This window comes from Oncorhynchus kisutch, linkage group LG9 (genome assembly GCF_002021735.2).
Source record: "Oncorhynchus kisutch isolate 150728-3 linkage group LG9, Okis_V2, whole genome shotgun sequence".
NCBI lineage: Eukaryota > Metazoa > Chordata > Actinopteri > Salmoniformes > Salmonidae > Oncorhynchus > Oncorhynchus kisutch.
The window spans coordinates 41,512,634-41,531,033 of NC_034182.2; the positions used below are offsets into that span (position 1 = coordinate 41,512,634).

At 41.0% G+C, this 18,400-nt stretch overlaps 1 protein-coding gene across 1 annotated transcript; it reads right to left on the reverse strand.

Moving 5' to 3' along the window:
• Positions 1–650: 650 nt before the first annotated feature.
• On the reverse strand, positions 651–13,832 carry mfsd8 (major facilitator superfamily domain containing 8). Its single transcript, XM_020468744.2, has 12 exons — positions 13,437–13,832; positions 13,213–13,295; positions 12,930–12,973; positions 12,261–12,501; positions 11,562–11,675; positions 10,488–10,632; positions 10,030–10,088; positions 9,655–9,763; positions 9,294–9,428; positions 8,171–8,274; positions 6,394–6,638; positions 651–3,009 (listed from the first exon to the last, which is right to left on the reverse strand). Exons 1-12 carry the CDS (start codon positions 13,493–13,495, stop codon positions 2,803–2,805), a joined length of 1,545 nt encoding a protein of 514 aa, XP_020324333.1. The 5' UTR covers positions 13,496–13,832; the 3' UTR covers positions 651–2,802.
• Positions 13,833–18,400: the final 4,568 nt, after the last annotated feature.

The window sequence follows — 18,400 nt, forward strand, 5'->3', positions numbered from 1 at the left end:
ACAGTTTTATATCTTTATGTTTGAAGCCTGAAATGTGGCAAAAGGTCGCAAAGTTCAAGGGGGCCGAATACTTTCGCAAGGCACTGTAGCTACACTACCCCCTTTCCTTCGGCAGAGCGTGTCCCCACCGTTCTTTATACTAAATCCCTCACACGCCTCTCCGATGGCCTCACAGGCACCATCCCACCCGAGACTCAAACCCGGGTCCATCGTCTGAATTTGAATGGTTATATTTCTCCAGCCCAGTCCCTCTTTTTTTTAAACCAAAACCAGGTGGGGTAATCATAATTGTTTGAACCTCAGATTTGCCCATTAAGTGACATTTGGATTAATATTTGGTTTTAAAAACATTTTAGCATGGTCAAATAAAGAACACATACCGTATTAAAAGCACAAAACTTGGCTGTAAAGTGTCAAAAGAAAAGTTAAATCTATATATCCCTGTTTGAACTGTGTCATATGCTATGGTGCTCCAGGTTAAATGATACAAAACAAAATAATTGATTTATAGAAATTATAAATGTTAACTGTCAATATATACTGTATGTATTTTGATGACAGAATTGTGAAAATTATACAGGCTGATGAAGACATACAATCATCTACACGGGTGTCTGAGAAGAGGGAAAGCAGCAGAGAAGCTACCAGAATAAAATACACATGAAAGGACTTTATTTTTATCACAAACAATTTTGGACAAATCTCTCAAGACACCAACCATGATAAAAGACTTAAACACAGATTTTTTTAAATCAACTTTGTGAATTTTGATCCCCACCTTTATATCTTAATGTAATGACATACGTCATTGATAATAATCAGCAAAAAAATAAATAATTAACAGCTGTAACTAGTTGTTCAGCTTAGGAAATCCTCACTGGTCCCCTAGTTTACAAAGAACGACCCCTGTGCACAAGACACTTTTTGTTTGGCCAGAGGTATCCAGAGTCTGGTCACACAGCCACTCAGAATAATATAATAGACCTTTCCTTTTTCAATCAATACAACAGGTCCATTTTAATATGTGACTGCATTTATTGATGGATTCTTACTGTAGGCATTATCAATGTATAGTAAAAAAATTATGATAGCAAATAATTATCAGGATGTAAGACTGCTTCAAAGAACAACAAAGTCAAGATGTGGTAGAAGTTTTCCTACCAGTCTGTGCTAGAGGCAGGACTCTTGTTAGTATAACAAAAAATATGTTTCTAAATACTCTTTGTAATTCAACATTCACAAAAATTATGGATACTTTAATAGATTAAAAAAACAATGATGTCAACGCATTAGCATTAAGATTCACAAGAGTTGCACCTCTTCTTATAACATATTCCAATATAAAATCAGCAAAAAAAAATAAACGTCCTCTCACTGTCAACTGTGTTTATTTTCAGCAAACTTAACATGCAAATATTTGTATGAACATAAGATTCAACAACTGAGACAAACTGAACAAGTTCCACAAACATGTGACTAACAGAAAATGAATAGTGTGTCCCTGAACAAAGGGGGGGGGGGTCAAAATCAAAAGTAACTGTCAGTATCTGGTGTGGCCACCAGCTGCATTAAGTACTGCAGTGCATCTCCTCCTCATGGACTGCACCAGATTTGCCAGTTCTTGCTGTGAGATGTTACCCCACTCTTCCACCAAGGCACCTGCAAGTTCCCAGACATTTCTGGGGGGGGGGGGGGTCCCAGACGTGCTCAATGGGATTGAGATCCGGGCTCTTCGCTGGCCACGGCAGAACACTGACATTCCTGACTTGCAGGAAATCACACACAGAACGAGCAGCATGGCTGGGGGCATTGTCATGCTGGAGGGTCATGTCAGGATGAGCATGTACCCTCATCACATGAGGTTACCACATGAGGGTACCACATGAGGGAGAAGGATGTCTTCCCTGTAACGCACAGTGTTGAGATTGCCTGCAATGACAACAAGCTCAGTCCAATGATGCTGTGATCCACCGCCCCAGACCACGACGGACGCTCCACCTCAATCGATCCCGCTCCAGAGTACAGGCCTCGGTGTAAGTGTCTTAAGTTTTCAGAACTGTGACCTTAATTGCCTACCGTCTGTAAGCTGTTAGTGTCTTAACGACCGTTCCACAGGTGCATGTTCCTTAATTGTTTATGTATCAATGAACAAGCATGGGAAACAGTGTTTAAACTCTTTACAATGAAGATCTGTGAAGTTATTTGGATTTTTACAAATTATCTTTGAAAGACAGGGTCCTGAAAAAGGGACGTTTCTTTTTTTGCTGAGTTTATACCCACAATTTCACATAACAGGTTTTCCATTATTTCAATAACAAGTGACTCAGTTGGAATCAGCCACTTCAACTACATGCATGTACATATTTTTCAATACTAAAAGTGACCATTATTCAAACCATTTACAACATAAAAACTAACAAATGAACCGATGTTTAAATCAGTGGTCCCCCAAACAAGCCAAGTACACTTTCAAAAAGAGAGAGATAGAGCACATTTTGAAATTGCTTTTCCATACAAAATCAGAGAAGTAGCAGTTACTGCAATACATTTAGTGGTAGAAGAAGTAGTTCCTTTTTCAACTGGAGAAGTCATCTTAACTCAGGAGAAAATAAATGGCCCTCCCGTTTTGTTCTTGACCAAACATCTTCAATATCAAACCTGAGTGACAAACTATAAAGGGATTGTGAAACTGTCACCACATCCCCGGCAGCAACTTCATTAGTGAAAGCTTCTCATTTTAGGATTAAAGTCGACAAAAAGTCCCGTCCCCCTGCCCTAAAATGGGTGTGGGGTCTACATTTCTTACTCCAGGATCCTGCCATGACGCACGGCGAAGGAGATGAGTTTGTGGTAGAGGGCCCCCAGGAGAAGTATGGCCCCCAGCACCATGACACAGATGAGGCTGAAAGCCCAACGTGGACCCAGGATTGTGTACACCTGGGAGACGAACACGGGCCCCAGGGTCCGGGCCCCGCTACCAGAGGCTGTCAACCACCCCATGTACACACCCTGGGGGACAGGAGAAAAAAAAAGACCCACATGTTGTTTATTCCATTTTGTTCACTTTCATACACTGTACCAGTCTAGTCTTTTACACACACTGTACCAGTCCAGCCAGCTGAGAACTTTTTTTTTTAAACGTTACACCTGGCATCGTAGAAAAATATGATATGCACACTTGAGAATACCGGGTTGAAATTATATGAAGGAATGAGAGGCCTGTGGTTGGCCTGACAAAGATTAATGGGAAGTATAAACCAGACCTGGTTTAAAATATTCAATACATTTACATACAGTAAGTATGGGGATATATATTTTCTTTTGAATATTTGGACATTTATTTGTAAATACTCAAATAGAAGTGTATTTTCAAATACAAAATATTTAAAAACACTCCCATGCATTTGAAGCCAGAGCCCGTATCCACAAAGCATCGCATAAAAAGGTCCTAAGAATCCTGTTAAAACCTGTTTCTAAGACAACAACAAAAAACTCCCAGCAGGTATTAGCTTGGTAAGACACTGACCAGATAAACTCTGAGCCAGGAGTAATATCAACTCCTAAAAGGGTTCATCTCAGCTGGTCGTCACGACAGTTTGAGGTACCGCAAAGGAAAGATGGTGATGACACTCATCGTTGTAAATTATGGGAAATAACCAATCACGAAGAGGCATGGCCAGCTGTGAACTGTATAGCACGTTTTCAGACACCCAGATGAACGTGACCGTACATCAAATGTTGCAATGATAAAACACTTGATATAATTTGTCTGACACGATCACTTTGCCTAACTCCTAATTATTGCCTAATATGTTGGCATGCACAACTTTCTTTCTTCTTTCTTTTTTTTTTTAAACAATTCTGATGTTTGTTAAAAAATTAATGTTGACAATATTACCGTTATATCAACACACTCATCACTCCTGTTGAACAAATAAATCATTTTGGCAGTACACGGTAGGCATCAAGTCATTTAACGACAATGTTGCAAAGGCTCATGGTAGAAACCATGTTTTTCCTCTATGCTGGCCACGCCCCTCCCTTGCAACTTCCTGGTCTCCACTCATTAGCACCATGACTATTTAAGCAGCAGTTTCTCCCTCCAGTCTTCCTTATTCCTGTTGGTGAATGCAACCTGAGTGACAAACTATCAGGCATTGTGAAACTGTCACCACATCCCCGGCAGGCAACTTCATTAGTGAAAGCTTCTCATTTTAGGATTAAATTCGACAAAAAGTCCCGTCCCCCTGCCCTAAAATGGGTGTGGGGTCTACATTTCTTACTCCAGGATCCTGCCATGACGCACGGCGAAGGAGATGAGTTTGTGGTAGAGGGCCCTCCATGAGAAGTATGGCCCCCAGCACCATGACACAGATGACTGACAAAGCACACATTATCCTGCAGCCTTTCCCCATCTCCAGTAATCTATTTAGATTGTCCCCTAATCATCTGGATTCTTAGAACACGAAATGGTGGCACATTAACTCTGAACCAGTCAAAAAAAAACTCTTGCTAGAGTCCACCGTTTCTATAGTTGCATACAATGTTTGAAAGATCTATCATTTTCATTGAACACAGAGTTAAAGCTAGACTGACGTTGCCACCGCGAGCAGCACCTGAGAGGATATTGAGATGAGCGAGACGCAACAATTCGCTCTCCCACAGTAACTGCACATGTGCACGGGTTAGCTTCACGCCGTGTATAGCATGGAAGCCACAGGACCAAAAACAGCAGTGAGGTAGAGCCTCTCGCTGAGTCTACCTTTTAACATAAGCCCTAGATGCTTTCAATTTCCCAACTTATAAGCATGACCAAAGGGATAACCTAATATGATCTCTCAGGTCTCTAACAGATCGATTGCGAACTACCAGTAGCTCACAGCACACCTATGATTAGCTCGCCAAACAATTCTGAGAGTATCGGGACAACGCAAGCTCCCAGTTACTAGCTAAATCAACGCAACATTGACATTATCCCACCCCTGGTTAGCCACTATTGGTTTAAAAAAAAAAAAAAACGAACACAATATCAACCAATACATTTCCAGAGATATTGCCGATGTCTGTGTGGTGTGTGTGCATTCATTTATCACTCTGTGTGTATCCAGTTGATGTCTTGCGGGTTGACAGAAAACCTTTCCCCAAAACCCTCTCAATTAAATTGCTAGAGGCGGCACTAAAAAGGGCCAGATGGTTCATTAAAGGGGAATTCGAATTACACTTCTTTTTTTACCTGAACAAAACTGTCTTTTAATTGCATTTAAAGCATTGGTATGGACTCAAAACATCAACTTTAGTCTATCAGCTTTACTGACAAAAAAAAAAAAAAAAACACTACTTTCGCTTGTACACTAAGGACCCGGAGAATAGTTTCAGTTGAGAGGAGACAGCTAGAAAAAAAATAAATAAAGACCTCTCAACATGTTACATTTTTGAGAAATCATTGTCAAAAGAGCAATAGATACAATTGCATGTAGGTCTGGATTATTTCTGGATTGATCATATAGAAATATCAAAAATAATCTTTTAACAACTCCTAAACAAATTCCATGTGGCGCAGGAACCACTGACTCACTGTATTTTTCTATTATCTGGTCGCCTGCTGACCACTCTTAATTGGTTAGGACAGCTCATGAGGTCTCCTAAAAACATCTGTCAACTAAGTTAGGACTCTTATGACTAAAGAGGTTTAAAGCCTAGCTTTTATTTGAACCCTTAACATAAATATTTATATTCTCAGCACTTACGTGCAATTTGCTACTCTGAGACGCTTTGTGGATACGAGCCCAAGTCTGATTGTTATTTTAAATGTATTTGGAAACAAGCATTTAAAAAATAATAATAAAACTGTATTTATAGGAAATTGTTTGAAAATACAGTACTTTCAAATAGAAGTAGTTGATTCGGGAACATAATTTGAAAATACCCTAATACACAGAATAAGTATTTTAAAAAACAAATACTTCAACAAGCATAATATTTGAATCCAGGTCTAAACATTGCTTAATTATGTTGCATGAATAAAGCACTCGGCAGCAGCAATATCCTGTGTGCCAGCCTCTCATTCCTTTATGACAACCTGGCATAGAATATTAAAACACAAAGCAGTAGGAGTCCAGAGAGTCACAATGGAGGTATGAGTACATACAGGCAATAAGATAATGAAAAATCCGTTCTCATTCCAATGAAAATATGGCCTATGAGAGCCCCATTTATGACAAAGGACGTACTGTCATTCGGAACACACCGCCACAGTGGATGAATGAGTTGGAATGCTAAAAATGCTAACAGAGTCTTAGATCTCTCAATGCCCCGTTTAATTGGTTCAGTATGATAGCGTTAGAATTAGATATGTGTCAATGGTGAAGCTGTGTTCTGAACACGTGAACATACCTGAGGCTTGGACCCTAGGATTTTGGAGTAGAGCGTGTAGGATATCACGTTGCAGGCCGGGTAGCCCGCTCCAATGAGGACGTCGGCGGTAAGGAACTGTGCCAGGTGAATGGCGGGGGTATACTGGCACCATGTCTGTTCAGCAGGGCAGCCTGTCGGCTCGAAGGAGCTGTTGGAGACCGGGGTTGGGGCAAACGCCGGGTTTGGGGCAAACGTCTCGTGGATGACAGTGTCATTCTTGAGGTCTGTGTTGTTTTGAGAGAGAGTGCCTTCAGAAAGTATTCACACCCCTTGATTTTTCCCCACATTTTGTTGTGTTACAGCCTGAATTTAAAATGGATTACATTGAGATTGTGTGCTTCTGGCTTACATACATACAATACCCCATAATGGAATCATGTTTTCATTCATTTTTACAAATTAATTAAATATTAAAACGTGGAAATGTCTTGAATCAATAAGTATTCAACCCCTTTGTTACGGCAAGCCTACATCATTTAGGTGTAAAAAAATCTGCTTAACAAGTCACATAATAAGTTGCATGGACTCACTCTATGTGAAATAGTGTTTAACATGATTTTTTAATGACTACCTTATCTGTACCCCACACATACAATTATCTGTAAGGTCCCTCAGTCGAGCAGTGAATTTCAAACACAGATTCAACCACAAAGACCAAGGAGGTTTTCCAATGCCTCGCAATGAAGGGCACCTATTGGTAGATGGGTAAAAAAAAATAAAAATTAAAAAGCAAACATCGAATATCCCTTTTGAGCATGATGAAATTATTAAAATACACTTTGGATGGTGTAATAATATACCAAGTCACTACAAAGATACAGGTGTCCTTCCTAACTCAGTTGCCGGAGAGGAAGGAAACTGCGCAGGGATTTCACCATGAGGCCAATGGTGACTTTAAAACAGTCTGAGTACCACTCTTCATATTTTCAAGCATGGTGGTGGCTGCATCATGTTATGGGTATGCTTGTCATCAGCAAGGACTAGGACGTTTTTTTTATGATCAAAAGAAACAGACTGGAGCTAAGCACAAGCAAAATCATAGAGGAAATCCTAGTTCACTCTGCTTTCCAACGGACACTGGGAGACAAATTCACCTTTCAAATATGGAGTTAATTACCAAGGCGGCATTGAATGTTCTTGAGTGGCCTCTATGGCAAGACTTGAAAACTGCTTTCTATCAATGATCAAACACCAACTTGACAACCTTTGAATAACTTTTTTAATAATATTGTACAATCCAGGTGTGCAAAGCTCTTAGACTTACCTACAAAGACTCACAGCTGTAATCGCTGCCAAAGGCGAATCTAACATGTATTGACTCAGGGGTGTGAATACTTACGTAAATTAGATATTTCTGTATTTAATTTTCAATAAATGAGCAACCATTTCTAAAAACATGTTTTTGACTTTGTCACTGTGTTGTGTAGATGTGAGAAAAACAAAACAATTTAATCCACTTTGTATGCAGGCTGTAACAACAAAATGTGGAGGTATGAATACAACAAAAAAGTCAAGGGGTATGAATACTTTCATTAGGCACTGTAAGTATACCGCACACTGTCTCATTACCGGTGTATTCATTCCTGCAGTCCTATAGCTCAGTCTATGCTGCTAACATACTGTATTTACAGTTGAATTTGAACCCCCCCCCCCACAACAAAAAAACCTATAAGAATTGTGAAGTCTGCTAATTTGTCACATGACGTTAAACGACCTAAAGGTAAAAGGCCAGGTCAAAAAGCCAGCGATTCCATACCTGCCCACTGGATGGCAGGGTAATGGTTCCCCCATGGGAGCAGGACAAAGAAGCCACAGAATATGATAGCCAAGCCTCCAAGGAGCACAGGACGATCACCAATCCTGGAAGACAACAGTGCTTTTCATACTCAACGCACAGTCAATTCAACGCTCAATACTATATCCTGACAGTGGCATTCACAAATTAACCTTGTCCCCCCCCCTCACAGGCAGTCATTGTTTTCATTATTATGAAATGAACAGTGAAGTGTTCTACTGTATCTTCGTCTATGCTGCTCCGACATGTTGTGGAATAATCCGAATTTGTTGGTAACATTTGTAAGATGTTTAATATTCATCAAATGGGTGTAAGTTACTTCCCATCAGAATGGTATTTTTGTGTAATTCTGATGTGAGGTTGCAGTTATCTGTTCTATGTCAAGACTAAGTTGCATGGGCCGCTGAGAGGGGAGAGGTCAAAGTGTCATCATGTGTAAACATATCTTTTACTCCCTACTTTTCTCATGGGGGGGGGAAAGGAGTGTGGAATCATTCTATGCTCCCTCTGTTGACCTGTAGGGTCACTCTCCTATCCGGGAGTTTGTCCAGGAGTTTGTATTTAGAGTGGGTTGTATCTAAATGACAATTTGATATATGCCTGTTGATATGGAGGATTTGGTTTATGGTTCTGAGGTTTGGAAAAGAAGACAAAGCTGAACGATGTCTATGCTGTCTGACTATGTGTGTCTTTGCTATTAAAGGAACTCAGTTGCATTGTAAGGGGACTCTCAGAAAATTCACTGGGGAGACACTGAATTTATCTGAGAGTCACAGGATTGTGATAAGAGCTCATATAATTAATGATGGACTTTTATAACTAACTCTGACGTGTGTGTGGTTTGCTCCCATGATTAGGTAAATAGAGGACATTTCCACGACAGACATTGCTCATTCAAATATTTATATATTCCTAATTCCATTATTTTACTTTGGATTTGTGTGTATTGTGGTGAAATTGGTATATACTACTTGTTAGATATCACTGCACTGTTGGAGCTATAAACACAAGCATTTCGCTACACCCGCAATAACATCTGCTAAACACTAGCGAGACCAATACAATTTGATTTGAACGGCTTTACCTTTGAGAGAGAACCTTCACAAGTAGAAACACCAGGATGGACTCAAAGCCGACGCAGGACAGTATGATACCGTTGTACAGCACTGCATCCTTCCTAGTCCAAGAGAACATGTCCATAGATAGGGGTGTGGCTATGCTGAAAATAAATAAAAAAGTATAGAAAACCCCACCACAGATGACGCGTGTGGAAAAACAATGGGATGAAAATTAGCAACTTACAACTTGCACTGGTTTTTACTTGTGACTTAAGACAGTCGTGCGTTTCTAAATGAGCTTCAAGTATTCAACAAATACTGATATTATTGTTATGCATTGCCGCTGATACTACATTATTGGCACGCCGACTATAAAAGAGTACATACGTCTCAAAGACCGCGAAAATGAACATGATGATGAAAAATAGAACGTTGGAGGTCAAAACAGCAACGTGATCAATATTCCCTTCGGTTTCCTGACTGACATCCATTCTTTCTGTAAGAGAAGAGTGAAGATATGGCACTCAACAACTTTACAAGGCAAAGCAAACATACTACTTTATCTCGTTTCAGCTACAGAAACTACATTATAGTGGAAACAAAAAGGATGCCTAATCTAGCCACAACCATGTTCCAAACTTGTTTTAAAAAAGGTATGTCCTATAGGTCTTCATGCGAGCTGTTACTGGTTAAATACAAGGTAGTCTCAACTACATAACAGACAAGGCTCTGATTTAATCAACCTTTTGGCAAAGTATGTACCTTCAGACACATAATTGATGGCTCTGATATGTCTTCCATAGTCGTCAACTTGGTGTTCCCTATTGAAAAGAAATCATTATTAATTATTTAACTAGGCAAGTCAGTTTAAGAACACATTCTCATTTACAATGACAGCCTAGAGGAACAGGGTTTAACTGGCTTGTTCTGGGGCAGACGGACATCCTTTTTTTTTACCTTGTCAGCTCGGGGATTCGATCTAGCAAACTTTCGGTTGCTAGTCCAATGCTCTAACCACTAGGCTATCCTGCCGCCCTCAAATCATGAATCATGCCTGCTCCCAGCATGGCAGTAAAGAGACCCGTGGTACTATCCAAGTAAGTCAACATCGTCAGATGAACATATACTTGAACAGATGGTAAGTCTACTAGGGTGAAATCCCAAGATGTTATTTGGATAAATCCAAGACGTCAGTAAAAGGTCCAAATGTAACTGCTCACCTCAGTACTAATACGACGAGCAGGATATTGATGACGCCAGATAATGCAGCCAGTAGAGCTGGGGCGGTGTACATATTCAGCTGTAGGTCAATGACCTTCACGCTAACACCTTGTTCACCAATGAATGACAAACCGGCCTGGAGAGCTGAAAAACCAAATTAAAATATATTACACCTTAGCTGCTGTCTAATGAGCTGTTTTCCACTATAATGTCACGTTGTACACAATGATCTGTTTTGGAGGGGGGGGGGGGGGGGGGGTAAATTGAGTTACATATCAGAATATTGTATTTGATGATTTATCATATCGACGACATCACAATATTATTTTTGTGCCAGTCGGCTGTAGCTTCACCAAAACTACAGTATTTCTCCTTCATAGTCTTCTTTTTAAAACAGGGAGCCAATTTATTTTTTATTTTCAGTACTTTATTTCCATGAATGATAAAAAAAACGCATTCTCATGGCTCTCTCTCTCTCTCTAGTCTCTCTGCAGCAAGACATATGGTGAGCAATATGTTTGGAAGATCAAATCTCAATAAAATCACAGTATCGAATCACAATACATATAGAATCGTGAGAATTGTTATACATACCGTATCGGCGCCCGGGGAAAAAAAGATGGTGACAATATCGTATCGTGAGGTCCCTGGCAATTCCCAGCATTCATCACAATCATTCCTTTATCTTGCTGTATTTCTTTTTTTAATGTTTGCAACACAATATTTATGTTGCTAGTACAGACATTATCAGAGATTAGCGTCGTACAATGTCAAAACGGAACAAAATTGGTTCCGTTTTTGTTGTATTCTCACTTTACGTCATAGTTCAGTTTTACCGCAGATCGTCACACTCGCTAATCAACTGCTGAATCCCTATCAGGTTGACTAGTCTTCACACCTCTCTCAATTGACGTAGCCTTATAGGCTCATTGTGACCGAACATACTTGTATGGTTAATAACTAATGCCGACAATGTGCACTTGTACCAGTTCAGCAAACAGTGCTCCAATGTAGAAAGACAGCCAACTCTCACTGTGAGACTGAGTAATGGGGAAAAGGGAGAACAACCATACCTGGACCCAGAATGAACCCCAGAGCCTGACAGGCACTTGTGTTAGCCATAGCACTGTTTCTCTCCTTCAGTGAGGTGGCTCCAGCAACATAGGACCTCACAACAGCTACGTTCCCTATAAAAGCAACAACAACAACAAAAACAAGACCAACAACCAAATATTAGACAGGCACGTACAAATTAGATTAGTTCCAACAATACAGGTGGGAGAAAAATGGCAATGTTCCTGGAGTGTTGCAGGTACTGCATGGTCCCGTGTGGCTCAGTTGACAGACCGTGGCACATACAACGCCAGGGTTGTGGGCTCGATTCCCACAGGGGACCAGTACAGAAAGAACAAACAAACAAAAACATGTGAAAATGTATCCAGTCACTAACTGTAAGTCGCTCTGGATGAGAGCGTCTGCTAAATGACTAAAATGTGAAATGTAATAATTGTGTTTACAACTAGGCACCACACCTGACCCAACTGAGCTAATTGATAAGTTCAATGATTCCAATAGACCTCGGTCTTCCACGTTGGCTAAATCAAAAATATGAAGTGCCTGCGACACTCCGGGATCAGGGTTGCCTACCCCTGATTTAGCAAATCAACAAAACCAAAGGAAAAATCTGCAAGCACAAGTGAGCAGTGAAAGAGCCCCTGGACTTCGACTGGTGATACTGTATTACATCTGACTAAACCAGAGACATAGCCCACCTGCTCCAAAGCCGACTAAAGCTCGAGACATGAGCATGTGGTATTTGTTCTGTGATGTGGGTAGGTAGACGTAGCAGTAGTAGATGTTGGCTGTGACGTTGATGAAAATAGAGCAGGCCAACGGTTCTCTCCTGGGTCTGTGATTGGACCAGAGCCCAAAGAGGGGGGATGCCAGCATCTGGCCCAGGCTGTAGGCCGCCACCACCCAGCCAAGGAAGCTAGCATTGGCACTGTCATCAATCTAGACGGGCAGATAGAGTAGATTTGAGAACCACTGTGTCAGTCATGCTGTAGATTGTGATGACATGAGCCATGTGCGACATTTTCTGTTTTCTGTTGTTGTTGTTGCATGCACTATTATTTTGTCACAGTTTTGAGGATTATTTCAAGAGCTTCACATTTATATTTCAAAAGGGAGAGGGTGAAATAGCATACCCACAACTTCCAACAAAAAACATGGCTTATACAGTGTTCTGGCATTTCTAAGAAGTAAAGCAGGGAGGTTCTTCTTTGCTATTTCTTTTCTCACACTTCTCCTTTTCAGGTCTAAAATAAAATTGGACTTAAAAGTGAAATTAATAGTATTGAGTATGAACACGTTAGTTAGTTGGTTCTTATATTAAACCAAACAGTTGTAAGACGAGAACAGGAAAACAACGTCAACTTCACCTTTTGCAGATACGGCCAAACTGACGTGATGACAATAGTGAAACCTAGAGGAAGTCACAAATAAATGAAGCCTAGGCTATATCGATCGTTAAACATGTTGCACAGCATAAACACAGACTAATAAATGTCACATACCATTAACAGTTTCGGGCTATGGTTAACATCTATGACTCACACATCCACGACTAACAACTTTCCAGTTACTGGTATCCTTTCAGTCATTCACTTTTAAAAAGGTAGGCAATGTGGCTAGGATAAAATAAATGGTATAAAATTTGCTTACCAACGCTGCTTAGAAACATTGTGAAGTACATTACACGAATTGACCGCCATCTACTCTTGTATTCATCATTTTGGGAGTCATCACTAGACGGAAAGGACAAACTACATAAGCTCGACAATGATAGAAAAACATGATTGAGGCAAGTGACAAATGTGAACTTTTTGAGCACATACAGTAAAGCTTTATGGAATAATAACTTAACGTTAGTCTGTGCTATAACCCACCTGCCAGAATCATCGTTGAGTAATGGCGTATTCTCTCCGGATTCTATAAATTGAGACATCGTTGATTTTACGTTGTGCTGTCACCGAATTTAAAGGTGTCAAGACGTGTGGTGGGTCATTTATTAAGTCGCCATGTCTCTGGGAGATAACGTTAGTCCTACTTGGATGACTGCTAGATTCACTTAAACGACATCACATAATTGAACAATTTGTACGATTAAATAATGATGTTAAATTAAAAGATGACTCTGGAAGTCTGACACATTATGCTAAGGTACAACGACTACAGTAGCATTGATTGCAAACAAGATTTACATTCGCTCTCCGTTGACGTGAAAAGTTAAACTGTAATATTTGTCAACACTTCCTACCGCTCTTCTTCTTCGTCTTCTTCCTTATTCGGTGGGGTTTATCAGCGGTTGGTAGCCAACGTTATGGTGCATTACCGCCACCTACTGTACTGGAGTGTGGGCTAGAGACAAGGAGGAACTAAATCCTACCTGCCATCCCCCGTTGCTCTTAAAAAAAAATATATATATATATATATATATATTTGAGACTATTTCTAATGACGTACTACTCAATTATACTCCTTAAACTAATTTCCTGTATCCCCTTCTCGCTCATACTCGATCTATGCCCCTCTCTTTCCCTCTGATACTGCCCACACTGTGGCAATACATGCCACACGGTCTCTGTTTCCTGGCAATAATCACACTTTCCTGTTGGATCCTTCCCTATCACATTAAATTTCTTATTGAACTGGCTGTGTCCCACCCTTAATCTTGTCCCTTCCTGCCGTCCTCCCCTCCCCGACTTTCCTCTGTACTTGAAATAAATACCTGCCCTTTAGTATCTCTATTCCACTGCTCCTGCCATCTCTGCACCATCACTGTCCATATCAGATATTTTGCTTCTGCCTTTCTCATTGAAACTACAAAATCAACATCCCCACTACTAAGTGCTTGTTTACCCAGTACATCAACTGCCTCGTTCCCCTCCACCCCCACATGGGCTGAGACCCAAGTTAATTTGTATACCCATCTGTCTAATCCTGCCATGGGTTTGTAGTACCTCAACTAACCTGTACCCCTGCACACTGACTTGGTACCGGTACCCCCTGTATATAGCCTCTACACTGACTTGGTACCGGTACCCCCTGTATATAGCCTCTACACTGACTTGGTACCGGTACCCCCTGTATATAGCCTCTACACTGACTTGGTACCGGTACCCCCTGTATATAGCCTCTACACTGACTTGGTACCGGTACCCCCTGTATATAGCCTCTACACTGACTTGGTACCGGTACCCCCTGTATATAGCCTCTACACTGACTTGGTACCGGTACCCCCTGTATATAGCCTCTACACTGACTTGGTACCGGTACCCCCTGTATATAGCCTCTACACTGACTTGGTACCGGTACCCCCTGTATATAGCCTCTACACTGACTTGGTACCGGTACCCCCTGTATATAGCCTCTACACTGACTTGGTACCGGTACCCCCTGTATATAGCCTCTACACTGACTTGGTACCGGTACCCCCTGTATATAGCCTCCACATTATTATTTTATTGTGTTACTTTTTATTATTTTTTACTTTAGTTTATTTGCTAAATATTTTCTTAAAACTCTTCTTGAACTGCACTGTTGGTTAAGGGCTTGTAAGTAAGCATTTCACGGTAAGGTCTACACTTGTGGTATTCAGCATTTCACGGTAAGGTCTACACTTGATGTATTCTGCGCATGTGACAAATAAAGCTTGGTTAGATTTGTTTACTACCTGAGTTAAAGCTGGAGACTCAACAATACTGCACATGAATCAGAGCAAATGACTACTCTGTCTGGCTTGACTTTCTCCATCCACTACAAGGCCAAGAGTATGGCCATGAGCTCCACCGTATATTCAGCCAAATGAGCTGTTTATTTTTGTATTTTACCTTTATTTAACTAGGCAGGTCAATTAAGAACACATTCTTATTTACAGTGATGGCCTACCAAAACGCAAAAGGCCTCCTGCGGGGACGGGGGCTGGGATTAAAAATGTTAAAATACAATAAAAATATAGGATAAAACACACATCACGACTAGAGAGACACCACAACACTACATAAAGAGAGACCTATAAGACAACAACATAGCATGGCAGGAACACATGAAAACACAGCATGGTAGCAACACAACATGACAACAAAATCGTAGCAACACAACATGGCAGCAGCCCGACATGGTAGCAGCACAAACATGGTACAAACATTATTCGGCACAGACAACGGCACAAAGGGCAAGAAGGTAGAGACAACAATACATAACGCAAAGCAGGTGCAACAGTAAGAAAGAGTATCCATGAACCACGCGGGCTCTCTATGGTCAGGGCGTGACAAGTCTTGAGTCTTTAAATGAAGAGATGGAGATAAAACTGTCCAGTTTGAGTTTTTGTTGATGCTCGTTCTATTCGCTAGCAGCAGCAAACTGAAAAGAGGAGCGACCCAGGGATGTGTGTACTTTGGGGACCTTTAACAGAATGTGACTGGCGGAACGGGTGTTGTATGTGGAGAATGAGGGCTGCAGTAGATATCTCAGATGGGGGGAGTGAGGCCTAAGAGGGTTTTATAAATAAGCATCAACCAGTGGGTCTTGCGACAGATATACAGAGATGACCAGTTTACAGAGGAGTGTAGAATGCAGTGATGTGTCCTACAAGGAGCATTGGTGGCAAATCTGATGACCGAATGGTAAAGAACATCTAGCCGCTCGAGAGCACCCTTACCTGCCGATCTATAAATGACGTCTCCATAATCTAGCATGGGTAAAATGGTTATCTGAATCAGCGTCTGGCAGCTGGGGTGAAAGAGGAGTGATTACGATCGAGGAAACCAAGTCTAGATGTAATCTTAGCCTGCAGCTTTGATGTGTGCTGAGAGAAGGACAGTGTACCATCTAGCCAGTACTCCCAAGTACTTGCATGAGGTGACTACCTCAAGCTCTAAACCCTCAGAGGTAGCAATCACACCTGTGGGGAGAGAGGTAAAGTTGACTGAGAACACGTTCTCATTTACAGCAATGACCTGGGGAATAGTTACAGGGGGAGAGGAAGGGGGGAGGAATGAGCCAATTGTAAACTGGGGAAAATAGTATTTGTGTCACACCCTCTGCATAATGGATTCTACTCTGTCGCAACAAGTCTTTAAGTTCCAGTCTACTTGTTTTAAGCTCAATTTCTTTCTCTGTTGAATAGTTGTTTTTAACAGAGTATTCCAACATTGTACAATGATTTTCCAATTCACTGATCTTCTGATCGTCTTAATTTCTGTAAATTAGAGGGAAAAAAGTGTAGTGTTTCCTCTTAGGAAACCTTTTACAGCTAACCATACCATAGTTGAGAACCTCCACTGAGTGGTCATTTATAAAAATAAAAAAATAAACATTTAATTGGATATGAACTGAAAGATGAAATCAGAGTTGTGTAGTAAATAATTATTAAACCTCACCTTCACGTATTTTCATTGGGAAGATTTGAAATTGACCAAGAATGGAACTATGATCAGATAGAACGGCCGGTAATGTTTTTCTAAGTTCCGTTACCTATTAAAACAGTCAATTCTCGAGAAAGTCTTAAATCTAGCAGAAAATCAGGTATTGTCCTTAGTTGTGGATTATGAAATCTCCAGCAGTCATTATGATGAAGATCTTTAAGAAATGGTTTAAGTGCATTGGAAGTGTTCACTTGGGATCGATCAGAGCTATGAGAAGGTCCAGATCCATCGATCAGAGCTATGAGAAGGTCCAGATCCATCGATCAGAGCTACGAGAAGGTCCAGATCCATCGATCAGAGCTATGAGAAGGTCCAGATCCATCGATCAGAGCTATGAGAAGGTCAGATCCATCGATCAGAGCTACGAGAAGGTCCAGATCCATCGATCAGAGCTATGAGAAGGTCCAGATCCATCGATCAGAGCTATGAGAAGGTCCAGATCCATCGATCAGAGCTACGAGAAGGTCCAGATCCATCGATCAGAGCTATGAGAAGGTCCAGATCCATCGATCAGAGCTATGAGAAGGTCCAGATCCATCGATCAGAGCTATGAGAAGGTCCAGATCCATCGATCAGAGCTATGAGAAGGTCCAGATCCATCGATCAGAGCTATGAGAAGGTCCAGATCCATCGATCAGAGCTATGAGAAGGTCCAGATATATCTAGTTTAGAGCTATGATAAGGCTTCTGGTTACAGAATTGAGAAATCTTTGTCAGATTAGGAGCATGAATAGATACAAATGCTATTTTCCTTCCGTACAGAGTAGAAGGAACCTTAGTCTAAACTGACCTGAAAACACCCCAGGCTGTTTTGATGACTGAACATTTCAGCTATATTTGTAATTGATGTAACCCACAATCACCTACAGATTTGATACACATATGAAGGCCTATATTTACTCTGGATTTGACAAACAATAGATTGACTATGATCCTTTGAAATTTTTCCAACATTATATTTGTTCCCAATTAGGTTAAATGTAGTCCAATTAATGAGCTTTTAATGTTTTCCTACTCATTTGCATAGGCTAATCATTGAGATGAATGATATTTAATATCTTAGCAGATAATGACATGACAATAACAGTAGCTGTAGATTATGTAATGAAAAGTTGAAGGGTGGTTGGTAATGGAGGACATCAGGTGGATCCACGTCTGGGTGTTGGACAGAACCCTTAGGTCCTGGAGAACAGGTAATGGAGGACATCAGGTGGATCCACGTCTGGGTGTTGGGCAGATCTCCTAGGTCCTGGAGAACAGGTAATGGAGGACATCAGTTGGATCCACGTCTGGGTGTTGGACAGAACCCTTAGGTCCTGGAGAACAGGTAATGGAGGACATCAGGTGGATCCACGTCTGGGTTTTGGGCAGAACCCCTAGGTCCTGGGGAACAGGAGCAGAGTTAAAGGGAACGGGGTAGGAGA

Coding starts and splice junctions, on each gene's coding strand:
- mfsd8 (XM_020468744.2), bottom strand. CDS start 13,495: ATGTCTCAATTTATAGAATCCGGAGAGAATACGCCATTACTCAACGAT. Junction 10,089..10,487: donor CTCGTCGTATTAGTACTGAG/GTGAGCAGTTAC, acceptor TCTTTTCAATAG/GGAACACCAAGTTGACGACT. Junction 9,429..9,654: donor ATTTTCGCGGTCTTTGAGAC/GTATGTACTCTT, acceptor ATTTATTTTCAG/CATAGCCACACCCCTATCTA.